At 35.9% G+C, this 15,285-nt stretch overlaps 1 protein-coding gene across 4 annotated transcripts in view; it reads left to right on the forward strand.

Moving 5' to 3' along the window:
* LOC149814142 (plant/protein (DUF810)) overlaps positions 1 to 15,285 on the forward strand; it is a 91,238-nt gene that overhangs the window by 45,699 nt on the left and 30,254 nt on the right. For 3 of the 4 annotated variants that reach the window (XM_089989072.1, XM_089989074.1, XM_089989071.1), the window contains 2 exons: positions 10,656 to 10,748; positions 11,941 to 12,012. In XM_089989072.1, coding sequence (XP_089845198.1) covers positions 10,656 to 10,748; positions 11,941 to 12,012 — 165 coding nt within the window. The remainder of the gene's footprint in view (positions 1 to 10,655; positions 10,749 to 11,940; positions 12,013 to 15,285) is intronic. The other variant, XM_089989073.1, reaches the window with a different exon arrangement.

Genomic DNA, 15,285 nt, shown 5'->3' on the forward strand with positions numbered 1-15,285 from the left:
CCCCCGAAAAAGCATAGCGTTAGGGTTTTGAACCCTAACACCCTCCCCCATCTCGCTCCTTATCGGGTTCAACCCTGTAGCGGCTGAACCCTTTTAACCTTTAAAATTTTAAATATTTTTTTTGCACGGGGCGCAGCCCGGGTCTTGACCCGAGACCTGGAAGCCAACCCTGAGTTGGGTCCGCGCCTCATTCAAGTGATGTGGACCCATAAGTTGGGTCCAAATGGATCCAACTGTGGATCCTTGAGTTAGATTGGTATTTTTATTTTAAATATTTATATATTTTATTTATTTTTTTAATATACATATAAATATATATGATATAAATTATATATATATACCCCTTCATGGGTCCTGGATCCGAAACCTGGATCCCAGGCCCAATTCAAACAAATTCGCATTATAAAAAGAAAATTCAAATAATTATCGAAAAAAATAAGGTTATTGCAAAGGTGGTCTAGAAATGATATAGAATATCATATTTCAGTCAATTAACACATGGAAAAAGAAAATTGAACATGTTAAACTTGATCCAAAGGTTAGATTTTGCATTTGAAGCTTAGATCTTTGTAAATCAAGTGTGTACCACCATAAAAACACCCTTTAACTAATATCTAAGCATAAAATGTAAATCACAAATCTAGATGCATGATGTTTGTGAGCAACTAGACCAGTTATCAAACATCTAAAATCAACTAATAAAACCAGAAATTTCAAAATCAACTATCATGAAAAGCCTAATTGTGAACTTATGATACACATAAAAAAACAAACATTTCAGTGTAAGACCAATATCACAAAGCTAAAGCAGTAGAGAATAGTAATTGGTAAAAGTTTTGAAATTTTGAATATCATACATTAAGATGTTGGCTGTGTGTGCACGTGTATGTGTGTTTGTACCCCGTGTGGATTGGGCCAATTGGGGTTCGAGTCATTTGACCCAGTAACAACGATGCTCCCAGATGGCTAGAATGAGTCATTGAGTCTACTAGCAAAAGAGAGAGAGAGAGAGAGAGAGAGAGAGAGACTTCATGTCGTTAAACTAAACAAGAAAGATTTACAACATATGGGCACTAACTCCACTACACCTCACTAAAAGACAAACTGTTTTCTTTACAACAAAGAATGGAAAAGTACAAGTATACCCTTATAAATGATAAAATGTACATTAGGGAGGGGTAGCACACACAACAATGATACACATTACATTTCTCAACAGCCCCCCCCCCCCCCCCCTCAAACTTAAGACGATATTGTCACAACCATTCCAGATTTGGAGATGTATGTTGGAAGTGCTTTTAAAGGTAAACTTTTGGTGAAACAGTCGGCGATCTGTTGAGCGGTACCAACATATGATAATGAAATAGCACCCTCCAAGTATGCTCTCTGAGTGAAGTGACAATTTACCTCTATGTGCTTCATTCCCTCATGAAACTCAAGATTTTTGCATATATGCATATCACTCCAATTGTCACAATGCAAAGGGGTTCCATTATCCAATTTTATGCCCCTCTTCTAACAACCATCTTAACCAAACTGTTTCAGTAGTGTCTTGAGTCATAACTGTATACTCAGCTTCGGTAGTGACAAGACGACTCTTTGTGCTTGTTTTTTCATGATATTAGAGAATCACCCAAAAATATACAAAATCCTGTATGGTTGAACTTTTGCAGTGGTATTTTTAAAACATTATTTTCAATAAAATCATTTGAAAAATCGTCAACCAAAAATAATAAAAAACGACTTTCTACGAATGTGACAAGTATGGGTAGAATCCTCAGGGAACGGGATACATTCATAATTATTTCTAAAATTCTTAATTCATTAATATCAATAAAATTTACAACTAAGTTAACATTACAATTTTAATTAAATTACAAACTAAAAATGAAAATTAACTAAAAACTAAGTCTTCTACGGATCGCCAAGGGCATTTTCGTCCTTTCACCACACATGCATTCACACTCGCATTTTGAATGCACCTGTTGATCTGTATCTAACTTATCAACCTAAACAAAAGAAAATAAAAAGTTAGTAAATGAAATAACTATAAATATTGTCAAACTACAATTAAGTCTAATTCTATAATTAATTACTAAAATTAAATTATAATTAGAATAAAAATAACTAAAATGTAGAATCTAATCGGACTAATTGCTGATATTAATTCTAACTAAGCTAACTACTGGTAATACACTAACATTATGCAGAAAAGCAAGAAAAATTACCGAAAATCAACTAATTATTCAAATGACTGTTTTGCCTTCAATGCAGAGCAAAATGGAATTCTGATAGGTTTTCGAAAACAGTGAGTGTGAAGGGGCAAACGAAGTCCGAATTTACTGGTTTTTCTTTTGTTCTCTTCCTGATAGATTCAAGAATCTGTCAGACTTTACGGATTTAAAAAACTCATCCGGAAACTCTGGATATAAGCGTTTCAAGAAAAATTCTGGAAATCGTTTGTCCTGAAATTTAAAAACGCGAAAAACCTGATTTTGCAAAACACTTAAAAATCAGACCAAATCAACTCGAAATGAGCTGATTTTTGGTTTGCTGACCGTGAACAGACAGAGGAAGAGAATAGAACAAGAATTTTGGAAAAACTCAGAAAAATTGCATATAAAATACTGAGCTCAAGTTGGTGCAAAAAATCTGGTTTTTAATTCAATGCATTATTCATTTTCAATAATTCCATTTATGCACTATGAAATTAAGCATATGTCATACCGCCGTTCTTAGTCCTAAACATTGCTAAACTACAATAAATAATATTTAGATGAAACTAATTAAACAAACCTACAATAACATCAACAAATTAATTCTAAATTAAAATTGAAATACATACAACTACTAAGGTACCCTAACTAAAACATAACTAAGGGTTAGAGTGTTTTATCTAAAAAGATTAACTAACTCAACATACTCAGTTTAATGTAACCAACTACTTAACTAAAAAAACAAGATTGAATTTAAAACTAACTTTAAACTAGAGTATTAAAAACTAGCTAAACCTAACTATGGTTAGTCCACTTAGCTAGGGTTAGTTACCTAACTAGGGTTAGTTAACATAACTAGGGTTAGTTACTAATAAGCAAAGATTTGGACTTGCCTAAACCACTATATCCCACGAATTTCTAGAACACCTATTGCAAGGTAAAAACTTCCTAAAAATATTTAATGAAAAGTGGAACATTATGCTAAGCTATGCATTTACATAAAAGAAGGCAAAGCAAAACTACTAAGTAACGAATTGGGAAGTGAGTGGGCCCCTGACATACTTACCTTAATGAGGGAATTGGCTATTCCAAGGTCAAAAATCGCCAGCTCTATTGGGCCCACATGATTTTTGAATTGATAATAAACTTGATTGCCAAATCAATATCCTTCCCAAAGCGCTACAAAAATGAATTTGGAAATAGATTTGAAACTCAAATCTATTGCCTAAATTAAAACGAGGGAAGGATTCTCTCTTGGCTGGACTCTTAATAGCCTTACCCAAATGAAATGCACGATTTTAAGAAACTACCCACTTACCAAATTGACTACATCACACGATTTTCCTAAAGATCTTAACTAAAGTCAATTGTTACTAAAAATAAAGGACAGGATGAAATGCTAATTAAAGTGCTGACTTAGCAGACTATTACACTAACTTACGTAACCTACTTTACTTATATAAAGTTAACCTCATCATATTACATAATCAAAACAATGGCATAATGTAATTACTTTATAGAACCCCATGCACAATTTTGAAAACCTAATGCCATAAGAGTTAATGCTATGCAAACTTACCTATGTTAGCCTACCAAAATTGCTACTCATCAAGTTAACACCAAGACTAAACATCTATTGATTAACCTAGCCATTCAAAATAAAGAAATTACCCAAAGCTAAACAAGCAAACAAAAAATCTTAACTAAAATACCATTCACGAATTTGAAATCCTAGCTAAAAGTCAAAGCCTACACCTATAACTACCAATGAACAACAACAACAACAACTACTACGCTTCATCCCAAAACAATTGGGGTCCGCGATATGAACCAAAAAAGAAAATCATTCTGGGTCTTCCACATGAATCCTTCTCCTCGAATCATTTCTATCCAATGCCATGTCCTCGGTGAGGTTCAAAGCATTCATATCCTTTCCTATCATCTCCATCCAAGTTTTCTTAGGCCTACCCCAACCTCTTTTAACTAATATATTTTCCCATTTCTCCATCCTTCTAACTGGAGCATCATTAGGCCTTCGCCGAATATGTCCAAACCACTGTAAACGATTCTCTCTCATCTTATTTTCAATGGGTGCAACGCCTACCTTCTTACGTATCTCCTCGTTCCGAATCTTATCTTTTATTGTATTTCCACACATACGTCTAAGCATACGCATCTCAGCTACACTCATTTTTTGAATATGATGTCTCTTGGCAGCCCAACATTCCGTACCATATAGTAAAGCAAGCCTAATAGTCGTCCTATAAAACTTTCCCTTCAACCGCAATGGCATTCTACGATCGCACAACACTCCAGTTGCACTTTTCCATTTCATCCACCAAACCTTTATCCTATGATTTACATCTCCATCAATTTCTCCATACTTTTGAATGATATATCCCAAATATTTGAAACAATCATCCACTGGTATTTCTTGCTCACCAAGCTTCACTACACTCCCATTACTACTTCGTTGCTTACTAAACCGACATTCCATATATTCTGTCTTACTCTTACTCAACTTAAAACCTCTTGCTTCCAATGTCTGTCTCTTTATTTCTAACTTAGCATTAACGCCAACTCTAGACTCATCAATCAAAACAATATCATCAACAAACAAGATACACCACGACACATTTTCTTGAATTGATCTCGTAAGCTCATCCATCACTGTAGCAAATAGGAAAGGGCTTAAAGCATGTCCTTAATGTAACCCAACCGTTATAGGAAAATTGGTTGTCACCCCTCCACAAGTGCGGACATTGGTTACTACTCCTTCATACATATCTTTAATTATACTATTGTACTTGAGAGAAACACTTTTCTTCGTCATTGTCCACCAGAGAACGTCCCTAGGTACTCTATCGTATGCCTTCTCCAAATCAATAAAAACCATATGCAAATCTTTGTTCCTCTCTCTATATCTCTCAATAAGTTGTCTAAGAAGATGTATAGCTTCCATAGTAGAGCTTTCAGGCATAAAACCAAATTGATTCTCCGATATCATGACAACCTTCCTCAACCTAGACTCAATCACCCTCTCCCAAAGTTTCATAGTATGACTCATGAGTTTTATACCACGATAGTTTGTGCAATCTTGTATATTACCCTTATTCTTATATAGAGGCACCAAAGTACTCTTCCTCCACTCATTATGCATCTTATTTGTCCGCCAAATCTTGTTAAAAAGATTTGTTAACCATTCTAAACCTTTCTCTCCCAAGCATTTCCAAGTCTCGATAGGTATACCATCTGGGCCAACTGCTCTTCTTGATTTCATTTTCTTCAAAGCCTTTGCAATTTTTTTTCTTTTACATCTTGCGCATGAAGTCACGATTCATCTTGTGAAACAGAATGGAGAAGTCTCCAAGATCCTGTGCATGACTTCACTTAAATAGCTTATCAAAATAAATTTTCCATCTCTCCTTAATCTCCTCATCTTTAACTAAAACCCTTTGCGTTTCATCTTTGATACATCTAACCATACCCAGATCCCTCGATTTTCTATCTCTCAGCTTTGCAAGCCTATAAATATCCTTCTCGCCCTCTTTGGTATCCAACTTGCCATAAACCTCCTTATATACCTTATCCCTCGCGTTTCGAACTACTTTTTTAGCTTTCTTCTTTGTTATCATATACTTTTCCAAATTCTCATTATCACGACTCTTACTTAGATTTCTATAACCCTCTCTTTTAACCTTAATAGCTAATTTGACATCCTCGTTGCACCATGATGTATCCTTACCTAGCGGTGCACCACCTTTAGACTCACCCAATACCTCCTTAGCCACCTTTCTCATGCCACCCGCTATCTTATTCCACATTGATTCTGAATCATCCTCGAGACACCAATCAGCTTCCTTAACTACCTGCTCTACAAACATTCCTTGTTTAGCTCCTTTCAGCACCCACCACTTAATTCTAGGATCTATCCTATGTTTATCCCTTTTGCGGCATTGTCTAATTCTAAGATCTAAAATTAAGACTCTATGTTGTGTAGCTACACTTTCTCCTGGTATAACCTTACAATCGATGCAACAACCCCTATCTCTCTTTCTAAGTAGGAAAAAATCTATCTGACTCGTATTAACCCCACTTTTAAATGTTACTAGGTGAGACTCCGTCTTCCTAAACCAAGTGTTTGCTAATATCATATCATAGGACAAACCAAAATCTAAAATCCTTTCTCCACTTTGATTTCTTTCTTCTATACCATAGCCTCCATGGATACTCTCAAATCCATCCCGTCCATTAAGGTCACCACCGATGAAAAGCTTTTCTCCATAAGATATCCCTTGTACTACTCCATCTAAATCTTCCCAAAATTGACGCTTAATGGAATCATCTAAACCTACTTGAGGTGCATAAACACTAATAATATTAATAATATCCGTATCTAATACTAATTTAATAAGTAAAATCCTATCATCCTTCCTACGGACCTCAACTACATTATCTATAAACTCACGACTCATAACAATCTCTACTCCATTTCTATTTCTATTTATTCCTGTATACCAAATCTTATATCCCCAATGTTCTATCACTTTTGCTTTCTCATCTACCCATTTGGTCTCTTGTAGACATAAAATATCAATCTTTCTCCTACACATAACATCTAGACCCTATGTTCCAAGTGGCTAACCTAATTTTATGGGCTTGGACTAACTTCTTTACCCCCACTCATCCAACAAAGTGAGGGAACCCTTGCCTATTTGACACCACACCCGGGCGTAGGTTTGACGCGTCGCTTCTGGACGATGACCTAGCAACCCTTGCCCATTTATCACTTCCTCCGGGCCTATAGAGTACAACGCGTCGCTTAGTAGGGAACGCCCCAACGAAATTCTCATATTGGTTCATATTCATAGGGTATGACTAAGTTTTTATGCTGGCTGTCACTGGCCTACCACAACCCTCCTCCTTTATCCGGGCTTGGGACCGGTAGTGTATAACTAAATAGTTATACACAGGCGGAGTCTGAATACACGCTCATATCCAAAAATAATCAACACTTACTAAAAATTGAAATACAAAGAATGAAAAACTACTCGACTACACTGAGTGTAATAAAATAATGTAACCTAACCGTACTGAACATAATCTAACCTAAATGCATTAATGATAACTGAATGATATTCTACAACTAAGAATTATGAAATTTTATACTACATGTGCTAAAAAAACTAACTCTCATGCTTAACGTCTTAACTATGTTAATGCTAATTATACAGCCATAAAATATAACCTAATAGCTATGTTAATCTACTCTTAAATGACTGCTAAAACAGAATTAAAAACATTAACTACAGTTAATATTAACTGAAAATTAAGGCTAACCTACTCTAACCTAAGTAACGTGATTGTTAAAGCTAATGGTCGGATCTAGCTGCAGCTGGATCACGACTCGAAGGTTAGATACATTTGTACAAACCTAAATTAATTATCAGAACACAAAAATAAAAATTACAAACATCTCATGTACACGATTCAGCCGATTGCAATTGAAAGAGAAAGATCGGGTACATTAACCGTTTGAATCAGGGATGCAAACTCGAGGTCGATTCTTGTGTATACAAGGATTCGATCAAGAGAATACATTCTGCTGTAAAGAACAAAGATTTGGACTGATGAAATTAAAATCTGGATTGACTCACGAATGGGCCAACAACACAACTTGACTAGGCTTGACTCGATTTATGCTAGAAGAAGGAGATGAGAAGAGAACGTACCTCAAAGGGCCGTCCGACGAGGGAGGGGGTGAGGTAGAGCGGTTGATGGAGTCCTTAGAACACACCCAACACGTCTTTCAATGGTTGTTGTCCAGTCCTTCACTGCTGCACCCGTTCGGGAACCAATTAGTATAGAGGGTTGACGAAAAAGAAGAGGGAACCCGCAAGCGGGAAGAGTACGGCCGACCAAGTTGATGTAGACGACACACCATGAGGCCAAGCTCCTTTCCAGTATGCAGCACCTACAAAAAAACACAACCATTAAAGAATAACATAAACATGGAAGAACTAAAGAAAACGAAGAGAAGATTCACGCTCGTAGGGGCGTGAGATAGAGGGAGAGAGAGAAGAAAGAGAGGAGAGAGAGGGGCGGTTTTTCAGAGCATCCAAAAACGTCTCTCTCTCTTTTTACAGTTTTTATACTCTAAGTTCTAACTAATTCATAAAACTACTTACTATAAAAGTTATTTTCAGAAAAAATGCTAAACTACTTAGTATTTGCAACTAGGTGACTAAACGAGTTAGAAAGAGGTGTTTTTCGGAAAACATTCTTGAAAATCACTTTGAATCACGTGGGTTTGGGTAAAAATAAGGTTTGGATCCAGTCTAAGATCCAAATTTGAGCTTCTGGGTTGGATCTAGATCTGCTTTGCATCGAAATCCAATCCAAAACCCTAAAATTGTGATATTTTTCTTGTTTTAACTCTGATTCAAGCGAAATTCGAACCGTAGTCTATTCACCTTTAAATACATCAATACATGGGTTCTAAGCCTTAAAAACACATGAAAATGCATGAATATTGTATTAAAATGATGTGCATTTCATGCATCATCACTGTAGTAAAATGTCTATCCTGACGCTCCCTCAAAGTTAACATCACAATAGGCTTTCAACTTCAATGAAAAAGAAGCAAAGAAAAATAATGCATAATGCATGATATCTCTAACTTATGTCACACAGACTGTTCTAACAGGGCATCGCACCCGTGTCGCACCTGCACCCAGGCGGGTGTGACACTTGGACACAACTTCCTTTGTGTTAGGTGAAGTCAACCACACTGAGGTCTATTTCTTTCCAAAAGTAGATTCAATTAACCCTAATCAAGTCCATTTTTATCTATATTATATATATAAATACATAAATACATAAATACATAAATACACACAAATACACAGTGTTAACTTAAAACTGTTAAAAATTATCTATATATATCCTCCCCGCACCCAAGTTTTTTTAAAGTGCCGCATCCGCACCCGCACCCGCACCTATGTGACAGTCTCTAACATGTCTGATAATTTTAAGCACTGCTACTATGTGGGTAGACCTGGGAGTACTCATAAACTGACTCACTACATGAATCACAAATGTAATATCAGGTCTGGAGATTGTCATGTAGATCTAGTTACCAACCAGCTGCCTGAATACTATGGGATAATGAAGTTCCCTAGTTGTATGCCTTTAGCTTGCAATTTTCTTCCATAGGTGTATCAACATGCTTTTTATCATCCCTTAGACTAGCCTTTGTAATCATTTCTGCCGCATACTTATGCTGAGTTAGAAGATGGCCTCTTTTGGAATAAGCTACCCCAAGCCCCAAAAAGTATTTCAAATTCAATTCAAGCAATTTCTACAGGATGGATTTGCCTATGGTTCCCTCATGACTTCTTGTTCTTCTAAAGATCATGACAGTGTCAATGAAAATGAAGTAAAAAAATTCTTTTCTCCCACATGTTAACAACAAATCAGTTAAATAATATCTCGGTTCCTACAATTGGATTCACCTAGAGTCCCCTCTTTACCTTTTGTTCTTCGGAAGATCATAGCAGTCTCAGTAAGTGACTGAAGCAAAGAATTCTTTTCTCCCGCCTCTTACTCTAAGCCACTCAAATAATGTTTCGAACAATTACTAAAACCCTCCTTTAGCAGCAGCGATAAGGCCCACTTTAGATTGCAATTAACTTTTCTCAATTGTTTCAGGTCTTTGTGGCATCTCCTGCAGTAGTGGGAGATAGGAAAACCCCCTTTCAGGCTTTGATACCATCTTGACCTGTATGGGTCCACATGGTGGATGATTTGATATGCATTAAGAGAGAGAGAGAGAGAGAGAGAGAGAGAGAGAGAGAGAGAGAGAGAGAGAGAGAGAGAGAGAGAGAGAGAGAGAGAGAGAGAGAGGCTTTTCATTCATTTCTTTAACATCTTTAAGAGGGGGTAGACTGGAAAAATATATCCCTTTGAACTACAGAAATAACTAAAATGCTATGGGTGGGACAAAAGACTAAAATGCCCTTGTAATTTACATTCTAACATTATTAGATGGCCGATTTTACTGAAGGTATGCATGAACCACTAGTGTCATGTTCACATGAAATCTTTCCTGCTGCACAGTCCTTGCGCTTGAATCGCTTGATCTTTATTGAAGTTATGCCAGTTGCTGATCCCGTTTTGGTTTTGAGAATTGTGCTAGTTTACAATTAACTAAAATAATCTCCTCCTTTGTCACCTAGCCTGGATAAGAATTTTCTATTCTTTGAGTTCTGCTTGTGACTCAAGTACATTGCATGTTTCTGCATGTAATTCATTAAACACTGTTAGCATTTATTTTTCTGTTCCTTTTTTTGTGTGCATGATTCACCTTTGCCACTCAGGTGTCCATTGTCTGTGGTTATCATTCTGATGTACCTTTTTTGTTGCTTTCCCCACTTGCAGGTTGAAGCAATATCAGGAATGCTAGTAATGCGTTGGGTGAACTCACAACTAGAAAGGGTTTTAGGATGGGTTGAACGAGCATTTAAGCAAGAGGTATCATATAATTTTCAAGAGGAGAAATGAATGGCCTGGAGTTTTCTCTCTCTTCTTTTTGTTCTTGCGAAAAACTATGCTTAATGCAGCAATTTTTGTCAGTTGCAGTCAGTTGATGAAGTAATGAAGCTATATATAAATGCCTATTTTACTGTGGCCTCCTGTTTGTATCTTGATAATAAGTGCATCTTTAGGGTTTGCATTATGCTTTATCATAATTGAGATGTAATAACAGATCCTGCAATAAATTGCGGTTTCAATTTGAATATTTAACCACAACACGTCTAGTGGAGGCATAGGTGCTATGTCTCACTTGTTTCATGTCTTTGGAGCTCTTATGTGTCATGAAGTCATCTATTTCTGTTCCTTACGTTGGCATATTTGTAGCATTATCTGAACAGATTATCGAAAAAAATTGTAGCATCATCCAAACACATTGTGGATGTAATGAAATGGTATACAAGAGCACCAAAGTCATAATGCCACTATGGGCAAGAGCACATACTCTACTAAGGACACTTGCAATGTAAAAGATATAATTTTTTATTAATGAAAACAATGCACAAAATATGCATACATTGAAAAAGGGCTTTGCCCCATTTATATACAAAGGAGAGAGAGACGGCTACATATTATTGTTTTAAAGAATGAAAGTAAGGAAAAGAAGAAGACAGAAAAAACTATCTATGCTGAAGTGCACAATACCCATGACATAAGGGAAACCTATGCGACTCTAGCACATTGCACATGATATAGTACACGCTCAGCCTAGAGTGCTCATAACATTATGACGTAAGAAATACCTATTATATCACAGCATTTTTCCTATGAGACAACACAAAGTAAACCTGAAGTGTATATAATCTATGACACTACACAAGGTAAACCTGAAGTGTATATAATCTACGACACTTGCACATTTATTTTAACAGTTGAATCTTGTCAGTGGCACATCTTATCTCTTGCCTGAAATCATCAGAACTGTGTTGGGCTTAATTTAAAGCATTCAAAAATTGCATTTAAAAAAGATTTATGAGAACCATACTATTCACATGCTTGTATTAGTATTTTCTTTGGTTGCTTCTTACTGTTAATGCAGAGTAACTGTGGCATGCCTGTTTTGTATTAACATCTTGATTTGTTGCCCTGTTGTTTTCTTTTTGCTTGTAAATATTTGTCACAATACTTGCAGAAGTGGGAACCTATATCACCTCAACTGCGCCATGGGAGTTCAATTGTTGAAGTCTATCGGATAATAGAGGAGGTGCACAGCTTATTATAATATCCTTTAGCAGTCGTGTGTATGTTGTGTGCCACCACACCTACTTTAGTTGGATCATGCTCTTGCACTGTTCTTATTTGGATTATATCCTAAATATTTATTATTATGTTTTACTTTCTTGCAATGGATTTGATTTTGGGAATGAGGACACTTATGAAGTGTACTCAGTAGCATGTGGGTTGTTCAATCTTTTCTTTTGACAGAACTGGCAGTTGTAGTTGTGCTATTGTTGGTTGAAGACAAAGGCAAATGCTGATATGTCACATGTTAAAATACATATTTGTACATACATATGTATATATTAATATATATGTATTATTTAGGCTTTTTTTATCATTGTAATAGGTTTGTCCATGCAGGGGTATTTTTATCTTTTTACATGTCTGTAATTATTACTGCACATTAGGGGCAGTTTAGTCATTGTATATTTTCTCCTTTTTTTCTCTTTTATTTTTCATGTAAAGGCATATTGGACTTTGTCCAATATAGCTGTTGGGATCTCCCCAATGGCTACATTGGCTCCAATGTGCCTATTTAAAGAGGGGCTAAACTCCTTCTTCACAAATGCTTTCTCAGGCATTATTCAAGGTAATAAAGAGATGCATTTTTTACTTTTTGTGCTTGCCCATAGTGGCTATTGTTTGCACTGTTTGTGCTTTTGTGATTATTCCTACTTAGTTCTTGTATTGTCCCTTGGTGGACTAGTGCTTGTGTACACTTTGTTTTGTATGCCTTTAGTGGGTTCTCTTTTGCACTTCCACTTGTTTCATAACATTGTATCAGAGTAAGGGATCCTTGGAGCATATTGTTTGTGATTGATTAAGGGACCAAGTGCTCGTGGTGTTTAAGGATGCATTCGTGATCTCTCACCTATTCTTCTCTTCCATCTTTCTATTCTCTTTCTCTATGGATCGTGATTCAAAGATTGAGCTTGCTTTCAAGCTTAATGGGAGCAACTACATGATGTTGTCCGTCGCAATGGAGAACCACCTCAAGGGGAAGACATTATGGTTATACGTAATGGGCACCACTTTTGAACCCCAACTCATGCTCACCGAGCTTGAGGGAGATATCCAAAAGCCTCTTGAAGGAGATGAAAGAAAGCCATTTATGATTTTCAAATGAAAGTTGAAGATTGAGAGAGCAACGATGCCAAAATTCTTGCATGGTTTATGAACAATGTAGATGTTAAGATTTGTGCCAATATTCTCAAATTTAAAAAGGCAAACGAGGCATGGATATTTATGAAAGGCATGTATACCCAAAGGGATCTTGTAAGACAAAATTAGAACTACAAAACAAGGAGATATGAGTGTTAGGGTTTTTTTTAGTGCCTTGTCTCCTTTATGGGATGAGTTGACACTTTTGGAACCTAAGTGGGTGGCTCCTGATGATGTGGAACTTAGGCGGAAGCAAGTAGAGAAAGAACGTTGCTTTCAATTTTTTTATGGGTTGAGTCCTGAATACGAACAAGTAAGATCATCTATTCTACATATGATTACTCCCTTGCCTATAGAGTAAGTCCTTGCTCAAGTTTGTCAAGAAGAAACTTGTCTTGGCATGACGAAAGGGAGTGATGATGTGTTAGCAGTCTCTAGGCTCAATAATAATATCAAGACATATATGATATATGTGCTTCCTTAGTTTGTGAAGCAATACCACAGTGGAGGCTCTTATCAATACAACAATGGAGGCTTTCGAAAGGGAGTCACTTTTGTAATCAGCCAAGACATATCAAACCGGTTTGCCCCAAACTCAAAAACAAAGTGACTTCCGTTGAAGAGTCCATACTGAAGAACAAGAAGGCTAGCAGGGATGAAGGAGAAAGCTCAATAAGCCTAAATCAATTAACTATGGAACTCCAACAACTTTTAAAGAATTCATCAACTTCGGGTGCCACTATAGCTTCGTCCTCTCCTTTAGGTATGTGTTCTTGGATTCTTGATTCGAGAGCCTCTTTTCATATGACCCTTCACGAGAATGCTTTATCCAACATATGCACTAACCGAAAAGTTTCTTGTGTGTCTATCGCTGATGGTACTTCTTTAAAAATCCAAAGTATTGGAACCTTTTCTTCTAACAATTCTCAATTTTTTTGTCTCAAAAGTTAGAGTTGTTCCAAAATTAAATTTAAGTATTTTTTTTTGTTTTCCAAATCTCTTTCTCATCTAAAGGTTGTTTCGTGCATGATGTTCAGTCCGAGAAGCGGATTGGGCATGACCATAGGAGGGGAGATCTCTACTTCATGGACTCTTTACTTCTTTCTTTTAAATCTTTTTGTAACTATGTCCAAGAAAAAGATATTATTACTTGGCATAGATGACTTGATCATCCAAACTATTCTAAGATGTATCTTTTTTCTTTTGGTGAAAATTTTGGTAATGAAAAAGATATTGTTTGCAAATATTGTATTCTTAGAAAAATGAAATCTATTCCTTTTCCCAGTAGGATTTTTATCTCCAAGAGACCTTTTGAGATAGTGCATTCGGATCTATGGGGTCCCTCTCCGGTCATATCCAAATGAGGTTATGCCTATTATGTGACATCTATTGATGATTATACAAGATATGTTTGAATTTATTTCCTTAATCTTAAATCAGTCATATGTTTTCTTACTTTAAAGAATTTCACAAGATTGTTCAAAATCAATTTCAAAGCAATATTTCTATACTTAGGTTCGATTCCAGGGGGCGAATATTTATCCAATGATTTTCAAAGATATTTAAAACAAAATGAAATTTATCATAAAAAATCTTGTCCTCGGACCCCCAACAAAATGGGCTAGCGGAAAGAAAACATAGACATTATGAAAACCTCTAAGACTTTGCTTATTTTTAAGGATATTCCAAATTTTTTTTGCCTGAGGCCAATCTTACTTCCACATATTTGAAAAATAGGATGTCATCATCCTTGTTACAAAATACCTTCCCTTATGAAAATTTATTTCAAATTTCACCAGAATTCAAAAGATTGTGGATCTTTGGTTGTGTAAATGTTATGTTATTTTACACAAAAGAGATAAGTTATATCTGAAGGCCATTTAATGCGTTTTCATTTGATATGGAGTAAATAAAAAATGTTATAATAAGCTTTATTTTTTCTAAGGATGCGCCTTTAGAAAATAAAAATGGATTTGATAAAAACAAAGAGGAAGTGGATTATTCTTTTTTATTTGATTTATTGCCTAGAGAAAATGACTTTTCTAGTGTTGATAATAAAACATTACTTAGTAATGATAATGACAAAATTAATGAT

This window comes from Nuphar pumila, chromosome 15 (assembly GCF_984573655.1).
Source record: "Nuphar pumila chromosome 15, dmNupPumi1.hap1.1, whole genome shotgun sequence".
NCBI classification, from domain to species: domain Eukaryota; kingdom Viridiplantae; phylum Streptophyta; class Magnoliopsida; order Nymphaeales; family Nymphaeaceae; genus Nuphar; species Nuphar pumila.